This window comes from Ixodes scapularis, unplaced genomic scaffold, assembly GCF_016920785.2.
Source record: "Ixodes scapularis isolate PalLabHiFi unplaced genomic scaffold, ASM1692078v2 PGA_scaffold11__112_contigs__length_91849675, whole genome shotgun sequence".
Lineage (NCBI taxonomy): Eukaryota > Metazoa > Arthropoda > Arachnida > Ixodida > Ixodidae > Ixodes > Ixodes scapularis.
The window spans coordinates 56388901-56405178 of NW_024609837.1; the positions used below are offsets into that span (position 1 = coordinate 56388901).

Here is a 16278-nt window from a genome sequence, read left to right on the forward strand (position 1 = left end):
TATCGGATGTGCAAAAACGGTTCCCTAAAATTCCCTATTAGGGAGTTTTCGGGAACCGTTTTTGCCCGCTGGATACGGTGCCATGGGCCCTCCGATACGAACTGCGCATGCGCACCCGCCGAAGGCACTCGCATATGCGCAGTTCGTACCGGAGGGCCCTTCGTACTCTATCGGATGTGCGAAAACGGTTCCTTAAAGGGAAGATGGGGCACTTCTACATTTGAGAAAAAACGCTTGAATTGCATTCATTTGGCCTTTAGAATAGTAGATATCACAATTATATTTCAATGCGACGCGCCGGAGAGCAATAAAAGCAATCTAAAAAAAGGCCTGAAGCCCCGCCTCCCTAGCCTTGGCAAGCCAAAAGATCCGTCGATGACGTCACGGACAGCGACAGTCTTTCGCGTTTTTCTCGCGTTTAAAAACACTTGCGCGACAAATGGTTTTGGTATTCGGGTTCACGAGGTAAAAATACACTAGAATTCACTTCTAACTCATTTTTTTCGAGAAGCTCCGTAGCTTCCCTTTAAAACCCCCGAATGTATCGGGCGTGTCGGAACGATCTAGAAAAACTCCCTAATATAACAAGTTCCAGAAGATGCAACTACACCAAGATCGTGGCCGCGTGTCGAATCGCTGCGTGACGTTTAGTTGGGGAGTGGAAGGTAATTTGTCAACATTTGGCGCAACTATCGCCCTAATTGCGTGTCTCGCATTCGGGGGAACCGTCTGCGGGAAGAACGCTTCTTTTTTTTTTTTTTTTTAAGCTAAAAGATGCTTCCGGAGTGTCAGAAAAAAAAATAAGAAAAAAGCGACACAAAAGCAATAAAGGGCACAGAAGAGAGACAGCAGAGCTTGTTGAGCAAGAGCGCTAAATAGCGCGTTTCCCATTTGATTTTTTTTTTTTTTTTTTCGCGGCGGATTTTTTGGTGTAGGTAAGGTAACCGGAGATTGGCGCGGTAGCCAGGCGGCTGCGAATTTATCATGGACGCCCCGAACGGAAGAACAGGGGGCTAAGGGGGGGAACCGCGAAAGGACGGTGGCGAGAGCTGGCCAAACATTTGTCTTAGCGCAAACGCACGCGCTAGGAAAGGGCAGCGGCAGCACCGCTCGCACGCACACGCCGAAATAATCCGGACAAAAGCGAGGCACCTCCAACTCGTGACTTCGACGATCGCGAAAAGCGTAAGCACACCGCGCGCGCTCGATCCGCCCGTAATTACAACCGAGGGAGAATAGATGAACGGAGGACACAAAACAAGATGCCGTAGAGAGCCAACAACATGACTCCATTTAAATGGAAATGAACTCTGTCATCATTGCTGCGTGTGGTTTCGGTTTGAGCGCCCGGTTATTTTTTTTTTTTGGTTTTCCTTTCGCGGTAGCAGACGACCGGAGGTGGGTGAGGTCTGGTTCCGAGAGTGTGCGTCCCTCTCGCTGATTGATGATTGGCCCCCGCGCGAGCGCGCGCGGGTACTCGCGCTGGGATTGTGGCGCCGTCTGTCCGATACGGCCGTAACTTGTCTGATGGAACGCGGTGAAGCGGGCCATCTTGGACTGTGGTCTCTGTCCTCTTCTCCGGCTCCCGATTATTTATACCGATTCTTTTTTTCTTCTACTTTTTGCCTCCCGATTGGATCGGAATGTTAATCGAATCGACCCGCTGTTATTACAAGTTGCGGGTTCGTCCGGAGAAACGGCAAAAATAAAACGCGAGGCAGGACTAAAAGCAGCAACGAGAAGGGGCTGGGCCGCCTGCGCTCCAGGCAAGGGTGGATGAGCGAAAGAAATGAATACGCAGGGTTCGCGAGTTAATCGGGTTGTGGCTTGTTTATTGAATTAGGCTATTTGCACATACCTGTCCCGAGGCCCCGCAAAGAAGCTGGTCACGATATATTAGATTACTGCGGTGGCACGGATGGGGTCAGCCGTGTCGTCGTTTTGAGCGGACCGGAGGACGGTTAATTGGGAACGCAGCTTATCTCTGGTTATTTCTACGATTGACTGATCGATTGAATGATCCTGCTCTCGTGAACTTAGCGTCTAATCAAGCTGCAAAACGCTCTCCTGGCCCGTTTTTTTTTAATGCTTTTGGGTTTGCGTGTTTGTCGGATGATATTGAAAGCATTAATTGGAAAGTGGCGGTTAATTTCGCGATTTTTATTTTACACGTTGGGATTAGCATTTAAGAATTGGATTCTCCGTTGGTAGACCCTTGATTTATTTTTTTTAAATCTTTTTTATTGAAAGGGGAAAAGGTAAACGAGAAGAGTTCATAAACTATTAAATCGGAGATTTTAAATTGAAAGGTACTCCAGCAGAATTTTTTTTTAGATATTTTACCTCAGCACATTTTACAGTCGCTATTTCTAAATTCAATATAGTATTTGAAAAAACGGCAAAACTAAAATTCAGATTTTCCCGCACTATCTAGTGGTGCAACAACATGTATAACTTGTAAATGAAGCAGGCATTGTAAAATATATATATATATTTTTTTTTTTTCTCTTTGTGTGTGTTCGCTTTTTCAGCATTCATTTCACATTATCAAACTTGTATCCTGTTGGGAACAAGTTGTGCTGCCAGAGCCCTCATATTACATTTGACTTCATGCTTTCAATGTTAAAAGTAGGGCATCTCAGATCATACTTAAAAATGCAATAACTTTTTGATGACAATTACTGTAACTTGTCATTTTGGTTACTAGTTCAGTTATGTTTATTAATGTGTTTAATTAATTTTAAGGCAAATCAGTGACTATAAAACTTTTGCCGGTTACTGTGCCTTTAAATAAAAAAAATACCTCATGTTTTAATGACCTCACAAAATGTGTCAGCATTGTTTTCTTGTTCTCGAACAGGACTGTCTCACCCACGGTTAATACAGTACTGCTTTCGGCACAAAAGCGAAACCGAGTCCGCAGCAGCTGCATCTGTCGTATAAGATCGCCCACTCTGTTAAGGACATGACTTTTGTTTACTCGACTTTGCTAGGCACACCATTCAAAAATAGTTTCTTGAAATTATTAGACTCGACTTTGCTAGGCACACCATTCAAAAATCATTTCATGAAATTATTAGACAAATACATTCCCGTTAAACTAATAGGTGCAAAAGCCATGAATAATAAGCCTTGGATGACAGCTGCTGTAAGAAAGGTGATAAAAAAATGCAGACGTGGTTATCAAAATTGTAAACTACACTTATGCATATCGGCAGCTGCATAGCTTGAGAAACAATGTAACCTACAAGGAAACTATTACCACTGCAAAATGCGAGTATTTTGATAAACTGTCTGATGGCATGCAACTCAGTAGCAAAGAATTCTGGAAATACCTTAAAAAGACACGAAAGGGGAATATGGGAATCTCAAATATATTATGTCTTAGGGAAGTAATTGAAGAAAGTTACAAAAAGTCAAGCTGTTTTAATACATACTTCTACTCTATTTTGCCTCTAATATCAGAACTCATTTTTATTCCCATCTGAATGAAAAAATTCTGAATCAAATGGCCCCTGTTGTCATCAGTGTAGATGAGCTAGATATTAAAAAGGCTGTAGCTCCTGATGGTTTGTCGCCCAGAGTTTTAAAATTGTGCTCATTTGTTGTGTCTCGCTACTTAGAGATGATTTTTCGTAAATCTCTACAACAAAGTGTGCTCCCAGGTCAGTGGAAGGTCCCATGCATTACGCCAATCCATTTGCAGGGGTCAAAACACAAAATGGAGAATTATTGCCCCATCTCACTGAGCTGCATATGTTGCGAGATTTTAGAGCATATGATTTATAGCAGTGTTGTACGCATTTCAACACAAATAGTTATTTCTCTTCTACCCAACATGGTTTTGAAAAGGGCCTCTCATGCGCCGCACAGTTCGTTGAACTTTATCATGACTCGATTTCAATGGCTTAGGGGGAAAAGAAACGCACGCCATCTTTCTTGATTTGAGCAAGGCTTTCGATAGAGTGCCTGAACCTTTGCTGCTACAGAAACTGAGCTCCCTTAGCCTTGATGGAAACGTTTACCGTTGGATAGAAAATTACCTCTCTGAGAGAAAACAGTGTGTCGTCGTAAATGGTACAAGCTCAGACTTTGTTGTTGTGACTTCTGGCGTGCCACAGAAGTCAGTGCTGGGACCTCTTTTATTTCTTGTGTTTATTATTGATATATCATCGACCATCAACTTGTCCATAAAGCTGTTTCCAGACGATTGTGTTTTGTATAGCAGGGTTGACAGCATTAGCGATTCGGCTTTCTTACAGTTGGATCTGGATAGGAATCAGATTGGTGCAAGATTTGGGAGTTAGGCTTGAATGTGGATAAGTGTGTGTAATTCATTCTTGGGAGGAAACGTAAACCTGTCCCATCATGTTATTTTATTGATCATCATAAATTAAGTAATAACACTGATGTTAAATATTTGGGGATTACCTTGTCAAGTACACTTTTTTTAGTGTTCACGTCACTGAAACAGTTAACTTTAAATTTTCTAGTTCGAAATTTTCTTATTCGAAATTTTCTTATTTGAAATTTATGTGGTGCTTCACAGAAATTAAGGGAGGCAGCCTACTGCTGCTTGGTTAGACCAACACTGGAGTGTGCATGTGTTTTGTGGGATCCGCACCAAAAGTACCTTGAAGATAAGTTAGAGAAACTTCAAAACCATGCAACAAGATGTGTAACAGGAAATTATAGTAGTAACAATAGCGTTACAGAGATTAGAAATGTACTTGGTTGGGAAACTTTATTGTTAAGATTTTTGATTGAGCTTCCTGCTCGCAATTTTTACTGATTTGACAGGTATTGATCAAAGCAAATACGTAGAATTACTTAACTGTATTTCAAATCGTGTGGATCATTCCAGAAAGATAAGGGAAATTTTCTGCATTTTTTCCACACAAAATCGCTCAGTAAAACCTGTTAACCGAGTCTTTTTTTTTTTATTAATGACGACGTGGGATCATTTACCTCAGGAAATGGTCTCGTTATTTATTCTTATTGGTTATGGATTCTCTTTCTTGACAGCCAAAGCTGTATATTCGAGGGTTCTGTTTTTTAGTTCCTTATTGAGCGTATGAGCGTATTAATCCATGGGCTGTACCTGCTATAATGTTGAAGTTTCAACGCTGCAGGTTTTCTTTTATAAATAAATAAAAGATGGATCTTGGTGACTTTGTTTACATTGTGAGTAGGATGCTATATCTGGCAGTTTGAATCTTTAAGAAAAATAGAAATTTACTCCACAAAACAGTCACCCCTGTAAAACTCAAAAGTAGGACTGGGCAGCCATTATGTGCACCAGCTGGGCTGCACATTACTCCTTGTTTAAGCATTATGGAGCATCTATTTTTTGTTAAATATGAATTTTTGTTTGTGTGGGCATTTATGTTTTTGGCATTAAATTTTATGTTGATGTTGTGATTTGGGGGGGGGGGGGGGTTAAAGTCTAACCCATGCCAGCATTAACATTATCTCTGTTGTACATGGCTTCATAAGGGTACCATTTTGTACAGAAGACCTGCCCACATCCTATGCTATTTTTAGGGCATAAGTGGAACTTATAGTATATGAGCATGAACAAGGTTTACATGCATATTCTGACATAAAATGGAATTTTACCTTGCTAGTAGCAGATGTCCTGAGTAAAGGGCAGAGCTCAACCAAAATGCAGTTGCATGGTGAGGATGCAGAGTTGATTGCGGACAAACGGCACATTCACATGCATCATAGGGCCAGGTACATGCCCCGGGAATTCAGCATCATCACGTGTAGTGACCGTGGACATAAATATCATTCTGAAAATGATTTAAACCAGGGCAGAAACGAACAAGGCCATTTGGCTGTTAGCATGCCATCTATAGTTTGTTGCAGGTTTAGAATAGCAGGACAAACTCCTCTCATAAAGCCTTCCACTCTTTCCAGTTTAACAAAAGCAAACACCAGAGAGGAGGTAAGTGGAAAGGAGGGAACCACCGATCATGGCATGTGGAGAGCTTTATTGGAAGTTCTTGTCTTGCTATTCTAAACTTGTGGCAGACTAGGCGTGACATTTTTGGAAGTGCACGTTGCACGTCATGCACGTTAAGAAACCAGCACTTGGGAAGTAAGCACAAAAATATAGTTATTGTTCTATGTGAGCTAAAGTTCAGAGTTTTAGTATTACTGTCCTGCACATCACTAGGACATCTGGCTTACACCCTCATGCAATACTGACTCCATACTCTGTCGTTTGAAAGCATCATGTGGCATCAGAGATGTTTTTGCAAGAGCCAAAAGGAGTCACACAGGACAGCGAACGTTAATATGTCCTTGCCATGCAGCTAGACGCCTTGATGCAGAAAGCAATGGCGCCCACTAGTTCTGGACATCAGCATAGGGCAGTGAATGATGGATGTCCCGAGGTCGCCGCTTGTCGTTTTCCAGATTCACTTTTTTGGGATGTAGACCTCCAGAACTCCATCTCTTGTCATTTCCCTCGCAGGAGAGGAGGACAACAGTCTATCGCTGTCCTTGTACGTGCCCCAGCAGCAAGAGGCCCTCAATTTGGAAGTTCCTCGAGGGGATCACAAGCCCCTGGATCCAAGGAGGCTCTTGGACGAGCCCCTCTTGAATGGACCCCCCTCAAAGCGATTTCTCTCCTCCGAAGAGGAGCGAATCCTCTCCCACACGGCACAGATGCCCACCACACACATTAAGCTCACTAGCAGAGGTGAGTCGTGTCACTGAGCATTCCAGTCCCACTGTTCCTTGCAGTCGGGAAAATAGTTGTCACTTACTTCATTCATAAACAAATGTCAGTCCCAAATTCAGTTCAGTGGCCCTTATACTATAGAAAAGAGCGGTCCCCTTCTTCATCTAGAAACAAACATCAGTCCCAAATTCACTCCCAGGAACCCTTATAGTCAAGAAGACTTTAGTCACTTTCTTTACACGCACAGATGTCGGCCCTAAATTCAGTCGAGAGGCCCTTGCAGTCCAGAAGAGGATAGCCACTTTCTTCATCCACAAACAAATATCAGTCCCAAATCTATTTCCAGTAGCCCTTGCTGTCTAAGAAACTGTGGTCACTTTGTCTATCCACAAACATATCCAGTCCGTGGCCCTTGCAGTCCAAGATATAGTCACTTTCTAGATCCACAAACAGATGTCAGCCCCAGATCTAGTTCAGTGGCCCTTGCAGTCCAGAAGACAGTAGCCACTTTCTCCATCAACAAACAAGTGTTAGTCCCAAATCCAGTCCAGTCGCCCTTGCAATCCAGAACACAGTCGTCACTTTCCCCATCTACAAACAAATGTCAGTCCTAAATCCAATCTAGTTTAGAAAACAGTATACTCCGTTTCACGATAGCTTGGCGAACTGTGGAGGCTAGGGCCCTGCGACCCAATAAGAGCGTCGGAGCAAGGCATCACCTGACATCATGGGAGCGTTTGTGTCACCACGCCAAATGCGAGGTGCGAGGCTCAGAGGATTCGGCTGTCGTCTGCTTACCAAGAGCCGTCTGGTCCGAAACCAACCAACTTCAGATGAACGTCCACCCCAGCAACATATCTGTCCGCTAGAATAGCGAGCACTTCGGGAACAGTTCATGAGAAAACCATAAGCTCAATCTAGCTGCGAATCGGTGACGGGTGCTAATGCCGGGCACAGCGCGATGTTTTGAGCGGAAATGGCCGATTACATAGCTGTGATCGCCATTGGCCACGGTGCTACAAGGCGAAAAAGATTGAGCGGATATGGATGTGGCGTCGCTTTTTTTTTTTGTTTAAATATAATTGAAACTCCTAAATTTGTGATTATTTATTCTTTATATTTTCTCGTTATAGATGAAATCGTGCAAGTTCAATTGCTGTTAAAAGGAAATGAAGCCTAGAACTACTTTTTGTCATGGAGGGCTCTGCTGCTGTAGCAGTAATGAGGCCCCGGTGGCGTCGACCATGGAGTGTTATCACGTGCCTTGCTCTGGCGCCCTTATTGGGTCGCGAAGGCCACAGCTTCAATAGTTCGCCAAGTTATCGTGAAATGGAGTATAGTCAGTTTCTCTATCCCCAAACAAAATCAGTCCCAAATCTAGTTCAGTGGCCCTTGCAGTCCAGAAGACAGTACCGTAAAATTCCGAGATGGCCCACCTAGCATCAAGAGCAAATCAGCTGAAAATATGGAGTGGGCTAACTTTAATTGTACTATCAAGAAAAGTTTTAAAAAATTGCTATTTTTAGGTCATGTCACTTTCAAGCTTGTTATGGTGGCAATGAAGCAAAGACGACTGTACTTCCGAGTCCGCAACGTTTGCTTATATTCCGCCATAGCGAACTAGCCGTATTACGCCGAGGCCGTCATTCATCCAAGCACTACTATTACTAAAAGTGGGCTGTCTTTCGGTGTTTAGAATAGTATAGCAAATCGAGCCAAAAATAGAGGCGGGCTATCCTTCGGGGGTGGGGCATCTCTCGGGATTTTACGGTAGTCACTTTCTCCATCCACAAACAAATGTCAGTCCCAAATGTAGTTCAGTGGCCCTTCCAGCCAAGAAACAGTAGGCACTTTCTCCATCCACGAACAAATGTTTGTCCCAAATCCAATCCTGCGGCCCTTGCAGTCCAGAAAACAGTCGCACTGTTGATCCACAAACAAATGTCGGTCCACAATCTAGTTCAATGGCCGTTGCAGACTAGAAGACAGTAGTGACTTTATCCATCTACACAAACAAATGTCGGTCCCAAATCCAGTTCGTGGCATTTGCAGCTCAGGATATAATAGTCACTTTTTCGAGTCCCAAACAAATTTCAGTCCCAAATCTAGGTCAGTGGCCCTTGCAGTCCAGAAGACAGCAGTCACTTTCTACATCCACAATTAAATCTTAGCCCGAAATACAGTCCAGTGGCCCTTGCAGTCAAGACAACAGTAGCCCTTTTTTAGATCCACAAATAAAGGTCAACCCAAGATCCAGTTCATAGCCCTCGAAGTCCGGAAAACAGTATTCACTTTCTCCATCCACAAACAAATGTCAGTCCCAAATCCAGTCCAGTGGCCCTTGTGGTCCAGAAAACGGTAGTTTGTTTCTCTGTGCATACGCAAATGTTAGTCCCAAATCTAATCCTAGTAGCCCCTGCCACCCAGGAAACAGTGGCCACTTTCTCCATCCACAAACAAATGTCAGTCCCAAATCCAGTCGAGTGTTGCAATCCAGAAAACAGTAGTCACATTCCCCATCCACAAACAAATATCAGTCCCAAATCCAGTCCAGTGGCCCTTGCAGTCCAGAAGACTGTCGTCACATTCTTTATTCATAAAGAAATGTCAGTCCCAAATCTAGTTCAGTGGCCCTTGCACTCCAGAAAACATTAGCCACTTTCTTCATCCTCAAACACATGGCAGTCCCAAATCCAGTCTAGTGGCCCTTGCAGTCCAGAAAACAGTAGTCACTTTCGTCATCCATGAAGAAATGTCAGTCCCAAATCTAGTCCCAGAAACTATCGAAGTCCAGAAGGCAGAAGGCACTTGCTTTATCAAAAGACAAATGCCGCTTTCATCTCTAGGGCTTGTTTTTTGTCACTTGCTTTTCCAAACTCTTTTGTATGCAAGGCTAGCAGTGTTTATAACAATGGATAGCTACTAAGTGAATGGACTTAGGCATGGTGTGAGGGTCTTCTCTCTAAACATACAGTTTGACATGTATAAGATAATTTGCATTTTTAAGCCTTATATCTCCCTCAACTGGCCTCATGCTTACTGATACTGAGCTGCTTGCATTTATAAGCCAGAAGTATATTTGGTTCAAAGACACAAAATGCATCTTTCACAAGTTTTACTTGACATGCCTCTTCCTAATGCCAACTGCACACATTTTGATCCCTATTTGACTGTTCCTGTTCAGCCACTTAACCCCCAGGCAGCACTCATCTTGAAATAAACCACTCAGGTTTCTATTGCATATGTTGATCATTAGTTGTTGCTCTTTGATCTTAACTTGATTTGAAAGCATCTGATTCAAATATTATCATCATTGTGAATATGAATGAATTATGAGCAATATTATCATCATTGCAAATATTAATTATGAAAAATATTATCATCATTGTGAATATTCATTATGAACAATATTATCACCATTGTGAATATGAATTACAGTAAAACCTCGTTATAACAAAACGGGATATAACAAACTAATGGATATAACAAAGCAATTATAATTCCCCTTGCTTGCTAATAGTGGGAAGAAATGGACATTGGCTATAACAAACTAATGGTTATAACGAAATAATTACGACCGCTCCTTCAACTTTGTTATAACGAGGTTTTACTGTATGAGCAATATTATCATGATTGTGAATATGAATTATGAACAATATTATCATTGTTGCGAACGATAGCACCCCTATTATTTTTTGGAAGGAATAGACTTACCCAATTTTTGGAGCTATCGCCTCTGGGGAAATCTGTCAGAGTTATGCTATCGCACACTCCTCACACCTTCAATGAGCCTGCCTACAATTTTTTTTTTCTTGTATCCTACATATTCTAATGATAATGGAGCCCCTCACAGACAAATCCAAATTTAACCCAACAAACCAATGTTCTCGTTGTTGATCCTCCAGCTAGTTTAGAAATATAAAGATGTGCTTATGGCAAACACCCCTGGCTTTTGCAGGTGTTGGTTTTTGTAAGCCGATTTCTGCAAACCAAATGGGAAAAGAACATTGAGAAACATACTTCCATTATGGCAGCTTGCAAGCGATTGAATAAATGTTTCACGTCAGATGCCTGGAGCATTTGCAGGATGCATTCCCTTCCCATTTATCTGTCCGTGATGTATACAACGGTGGTTTCATTTTCTGAGCGGCGGCCTTTCCCTATACCAGGTGCAGCAACGCCTTTATCGGCACAGCCTTTGTTAAGCTCAATTGTCGTCCTCACACCTTGGCCCCTTGAGAATGATGACATACTAAGCACGTTATTATGCGTGTAGACCAAAACATGAGAGTCATTCACAATTGTGACCTCGTAGACCAGGAGGATCAGTTCCACTGGGTTCCCATTTTAAATGCCCTCTGTGTATGCACTTGGCCTCTGTTACCTGACGAGAAAGCTGAAGAAATGATCCTCTGCATAACTAAAAAAATGATTTTTCAATTTTTACAATTTTTTTCTTTTTTTGAAGATGAAGAGCTTAGGAGCTGCTTCTGCTCCATGTGCTTCCAGTTGCCCTTGAAGAAGAAACCGAGCTGATTTCGAAATGTAGGGTTTCCTTTCGAGTTGGTTGGAGCTACATTTTTTTAACTTTAATGCCACCTATGTAATAGCTCAGGACCCACTACACACCCGGATCGTTTCGGCAGGCTGGTGCGAATTTTTCGAACTGTAGATTATTGCCTCAAATCAAGTGCTATTTGATTAGATGTCTGTGTTAGACGCTGACAGTACAGTCGAACCTTGTTAATTCAAACTCTAGGGCAGCCGAAAATTTGTTTGAATAAAGCGAAGTTTGAATTATCAGGAGTTTCCTCTCATAGAGACGCGTAGGATGGGACCTGCATGTTAGTTTGAATTATCCGCAAGTTTGAATTAAGAGATTTTGATTTAATGAGAGTCGACTGTACTGGGAAGTTTCACAATATTCATGTGTGGTCCCATGTAGGAATGAATTCCAAAGTCAAGGTCCAATACTTTAGACTTTTTTAGACATTGAGATATGGTAGACGTTGTGGAGACCGCAGACGTAGGAGAAAAGCCGAATCGGCTGTTTCAGCTCATACTTTCCACCGGGGCACATTGTGAAAGTCGTTCCTCTGCTTGGATGCAGTCTAAGCATGATGGAGTTTCATAATCTTTCGCATGGCAGTTCTCTACCACAAGTGTGTCAAGTGTAGAAGGATTTGGGATGCAAGCATCTAGGCCATTTCATTGCTCAGCTGCATATTCTTTGAAGCCTCTGTGAATCTCTGTTCTGGGGTCATCCCGATTCGTAGTAAAATCATGCACAGAAGAATCAGGCCACCATTTAGAGGCAAAACACACGGTTCTGTTTTGTGACCCTCTAGTAAACGAGTCTTCGTTCTGTGCAACCTCTGAAATAGTTTGTCGGTCTGTTGGTGTTGATGCCCACATCTCTTGTTTTGTGCAGGGGACGGACGAAGTCAAGTGGACAGTTCGATGGTGGTGACGATGGAGATCAACGGCATCATGTATCAAGGAGTCCTATTTGCCCAAGCACACCGAAGCCGCCTCTCCTAGGGAAAAGAAAAGACGATGAAAATTACTGCGCGAGCCCGGGCAGCACGCTCGCCCCCTGTGGGACTGAATAGACGAGAAAACAGTGACAAAACATCCAACCAAAAATGAAAGTGTGTGTTTGTGAGAAAATAAGGTAAGGAGGGAGCCTTTTCTTCTTTTTTTTTTTTGCCTCCTCTCCTTGCTTGTTACAATGGCAATACTGATCTCGAAACTACTAGAAATTTCACCGTCTCTTTTTTTACTCTCTGTCTGTTTCCTCTTTTTTCTTGACCTATTATTCTGCACGATGCCGTGTCCCATTGACGTCCGCTTTCTCTACGCATTTCCGTCTTTTGCCGAACGCCCTAAAAGATAGTTTTCGTCTTTTACCCTCCCGCATTTCAGCCGCGTCGTAATCGAGCTTTGCTCATTTCCTTTGGAGAGGAGCCCTTTTTGCTGGTTTTCGACGTCACTGCACTTGTGTTCAGCGTTGCCTTTCCTTGCGTTTCTTCTTTTTATGGACCCCTTTTATTTCTTGTCGTAACCCTTTTTAAAACCAAATCCGTCTCATCTCACTCATTTTATAAATGTGCTTTTATATTTAAGAAAGTAGCCTTCTTTGCAATTTTCTCCTCGCTTTCTTTCCAATTGGACGCCGGACTGGACAGGCCTTGCCTGTCCAGCGTCCCCACCTGCAAAGTCGGGCCTCTTCGAAACGCAGTGTTCCTCGTCTGACGAGCATGAAAGGGCTGTTGCATGACAACCATCCCGATCTCTTTAACATCATCACACATGTGTGCCTGGGTGTGTGTGCGTTTGTTTCTCAAAACGTGCCTTTTTGGAGCTCATTGTTTACATTCTTTTCTGTGGACGCACGCAGTGCAATCGGTGTTTGTGCAAACCCGAGGACGTTCTGTCTTCTCCTCTCTGCCGAGATTCGTTTGTTGTCAGAATCGTCTGCAACGCAATAGAAGCTGATTGGTTTTCTTTTCTTTTTTCACCGTCATGGGACCTTTTCTTGAATTCGGCAAACTCGTGTTGGGGCCTCGACCCCCTAATTTTAGGGTTGTCACGGTGGATGCTCCAACAAAAGAGGAAATGTGATAACACCGGGCCACACAAAGTAGCGGAGGTACACACTCCTCTCGAAATTTTGACCACTCAAATAGCATAATGTAAAAACAGTACAGAAGATGATGGACAAAGAATAAGAACTGACGAGACACAGCGTCGTCTTTAGCTTTGTACTAAAGATAGTTATGTGGCGGAGGGGACAAAACGCTTTGTGGCAGAGTGGACAATAACTTTGTGTTGGAGTGAACGATAGGTTTGTTGCAGCATGGACAAAACAAATAAACATACACTTGATAAAAAAAAATAACAAAAAAAAAGTGCCCGTGGTGAAGATTTCCAAAGCATCACAAAAGCAAACATACTATACCAGGCAGCACTTTGCTGCTTGGGCACTTCCAATAGGAATCTCAGGGAATTCTTGTCTTGCAACACTCGGCTGTTTGTACTCACCTTAATATCTTCTAGGTGTTTCAGAACTCCAAGGCGGAAAGAAACAGACTTGTGTTGTGGGCATCTAGAGACCAAATTTTACTGTTTGTCTACATGAGCGAAGTTAAGAGAATGCGTCGCCTCGTTGCCCCAGGGGAGGCTATTTGCAACGTGCAACATTTTGAATGTGTTGACTTTTTACGCGATATATACGAGTGTGCGCGTGCCTGTGTACATCTGCACATGTGCACGGTTTTGTCAGCGGTGCTTGCTCTCGAGTGCATTTCTCCTTGTAATGCAAAACGCAGTGGCGTGCGTGTGTAATAATATTTGTTTTCTAATTGTTTGTTTTCTCCTATTTAAGTGTGAGTCATTTTTCTCCCGTCATTTCACTCTGGTTTACACCATTGCACAATCAGTAATAAACCGGGGGGCGGTGGTTTGCACCTCGAGGATCGATCCGTCCAAAGGTTTGGTGTGTGTGCATGTTCAGAGAAGACGACATATCTATAGTAGCCCTCATCTCTCCCAGTTTGTGTACATAATTTCAGGTCAAGGGTGGCGCCGAGGGCCGTGCCTCGCTTACTCTGCGTGCGTTTGTTTTTTTAGGAAGCAGAGGGGAGAGAGCTAATGTTTAAAAAAAATGACTGCGACCCACCATATTTATGTATTCTATGCTGCCTTTTTTGAGCCACATCAAATGTTTCCGTTCATCTGGTGCAATTTTTCGTGTCCCTTCACACATCCTAGCGGTCCTGTCCAGAATCGGAGACTCTCCCTAGCTGCCGTAAAATGGACCTTATAGTTGTGAAGGCTGGGGTAGGTTTTAGGCACAGAAGCTGGTTCTAGAATTCCACAATTCTGCTAGTCACTGTGGAATCTTCTTTTTTTTTAACAACTATTCTACAGAATTAGCTGCACGTACAGATCTTTACAAGACTGGAAATCAAATCGTTTATAATTATTATAATTATTATTATTATTTTGGTTTTCACCGTGTCTTCCAGAATGGTTCTCTTCGGCTTCTGTCATTTGGCTGAAGGATGTCATTTGCGTTGTTTCTCCTTACAAAGTTTTGTGTGCGGAAGCAACCTCGCGTTCTTTGTAGGAGAGTACCCTGCACACTCAGAAAAGAGGGAAGGCCACAAGTAGCTCTCAGTGAAGTGTACTACTCTAGAATCAGATCTATGGGGCATTAGAACTCCCGCATCTCCTTCAAAAAACACGTGTTTGTGATGAGTTTTTAATGTTTTTTTTATTATCAGTTTCATCTCAGAACCCCTTTCTTTCATACCATATATTATATTCCCTTCCCGTTTTTGTTTCAGAATTGAAGGGAAGTTGCCCCATTGTGTTTGTTCATGATATCTGTCTGCTCTTATATAGTGTTATTTAGCTTGTACAAATAAAAACGGAAGCTTTTTGAGAAAAAATGCCCGTATTGTGTTCTTGTTCTTTGAAGCCTTTGAATGAAGGTTGAGTCCAGGGGATTTCAGGTATGTCGGCAACAATGGGTTTAGTGTTTGTCGCCCAAACTGCAGTGTGGCTGTTTACTTATTGCTAAATTACCCAGGCATAAACAAGAACGTTGGGAGTGTAGATCCACGCGCCGCACGCGGTCGCCTTCCCCGTATGAATGATTCGAAGTAAATAGCCAAGATAAGATGTTGACGAACGCGCGCGCAAGATACAATTTGTTTTAGGCTTCGCTTTCGAACAGTTACTGCTGCAGACGTCGGCTTTGTGCGGCGCGTAGACCGACATTTCCAGCATTATCTTTGATGCTTGGGTAATTTAGCGATTGTAATTTTTATCTAACGTAATAAAAGACAATTAGTGGGAACCTGGCCAATTCTCATCTTAATAGCCATTTTATTGGACTGACATTTTATGGACTAACTGCAGAATGTGGCACCTTCATGACCAAGCCACAGTTCCCTGCTTCACCGTCTCTAAACGTGGGTCGGGTGTGGCAGAAAAAAGGTTCAAACAAAAATTGGCAGCGACGCTTATCTTTGAAGTGCACAAGACCCTTATCTTTGAAGTTCCACAATGCATGAAACGCAGTATTTGAGGAGCGATCCTTTTAGTTTGTTTATACTTGCCTATGCATTTGAAGCTTCGGTGTAAAGCCCACCATGGCCAGAAACACTTTACTTTTAGAGAGGATATAGAACTGGTTCATTTACTTCACGCCAAGCGATGCGGTGTCTCCTAAACAAACTAAAAGGATCGCTCCCTAAATACTGCATTTCATGCATTGTGGAACTTCAAAGATAAAGATCGCTGGCAATTTTTGTTAGAACCGTTTTCCTGCACACCTGACCCACGTTTAGAGACGGTGATGCAGGGAACTGTGGCTTGGTCATGAAGGTGCCACATTCTGCGGTTAGTCAAGGAACTATAGCTAAGTAATGTATATAATATATATATATATATATATATATATATATATATATATATATATATATATATATAAAAAAAAAAGAAAAAAAAAGAAAAATATATATATATATATATATATATATATTTTTCTTTTTTTTTCTTTTTTTTTTTTTTTTTAT

The 16278-nt window shown here is 42.5% G+C and overlaps 1 protein-coding gene across 2 annotated transcripts in view; it reads left to right on the top strand.

Annotated features, from left to right (window-relative positions):
* Positions 1 to 15147, top strand: part of LOC8039795 (AT-rich interactive domain-containing protein 3C) — a 288199-nt gene extending 273052 nt beyond the window's left edge. For both annotated transcript variants that reach the window (XM_042288922.1, XM_042288923.1), the window contains 2 exons: positions 6482 to 6709; positions 12123 to 15147. In XM_042288922.1, coding sequence (XP_042144856.1) covers positions 6482 to 6709; positions 12123 to 12232 — 338 coding nt within the window. In that variant the 3' untranslated portion in view covers positions 12233 to 15147. The remainder of the gene's footprint in view (positions 1 to 6481; positions 6710 to 12122) is intronic.
* Positions 15148 to 16278: the final 1131 nt, after the last annotated feature.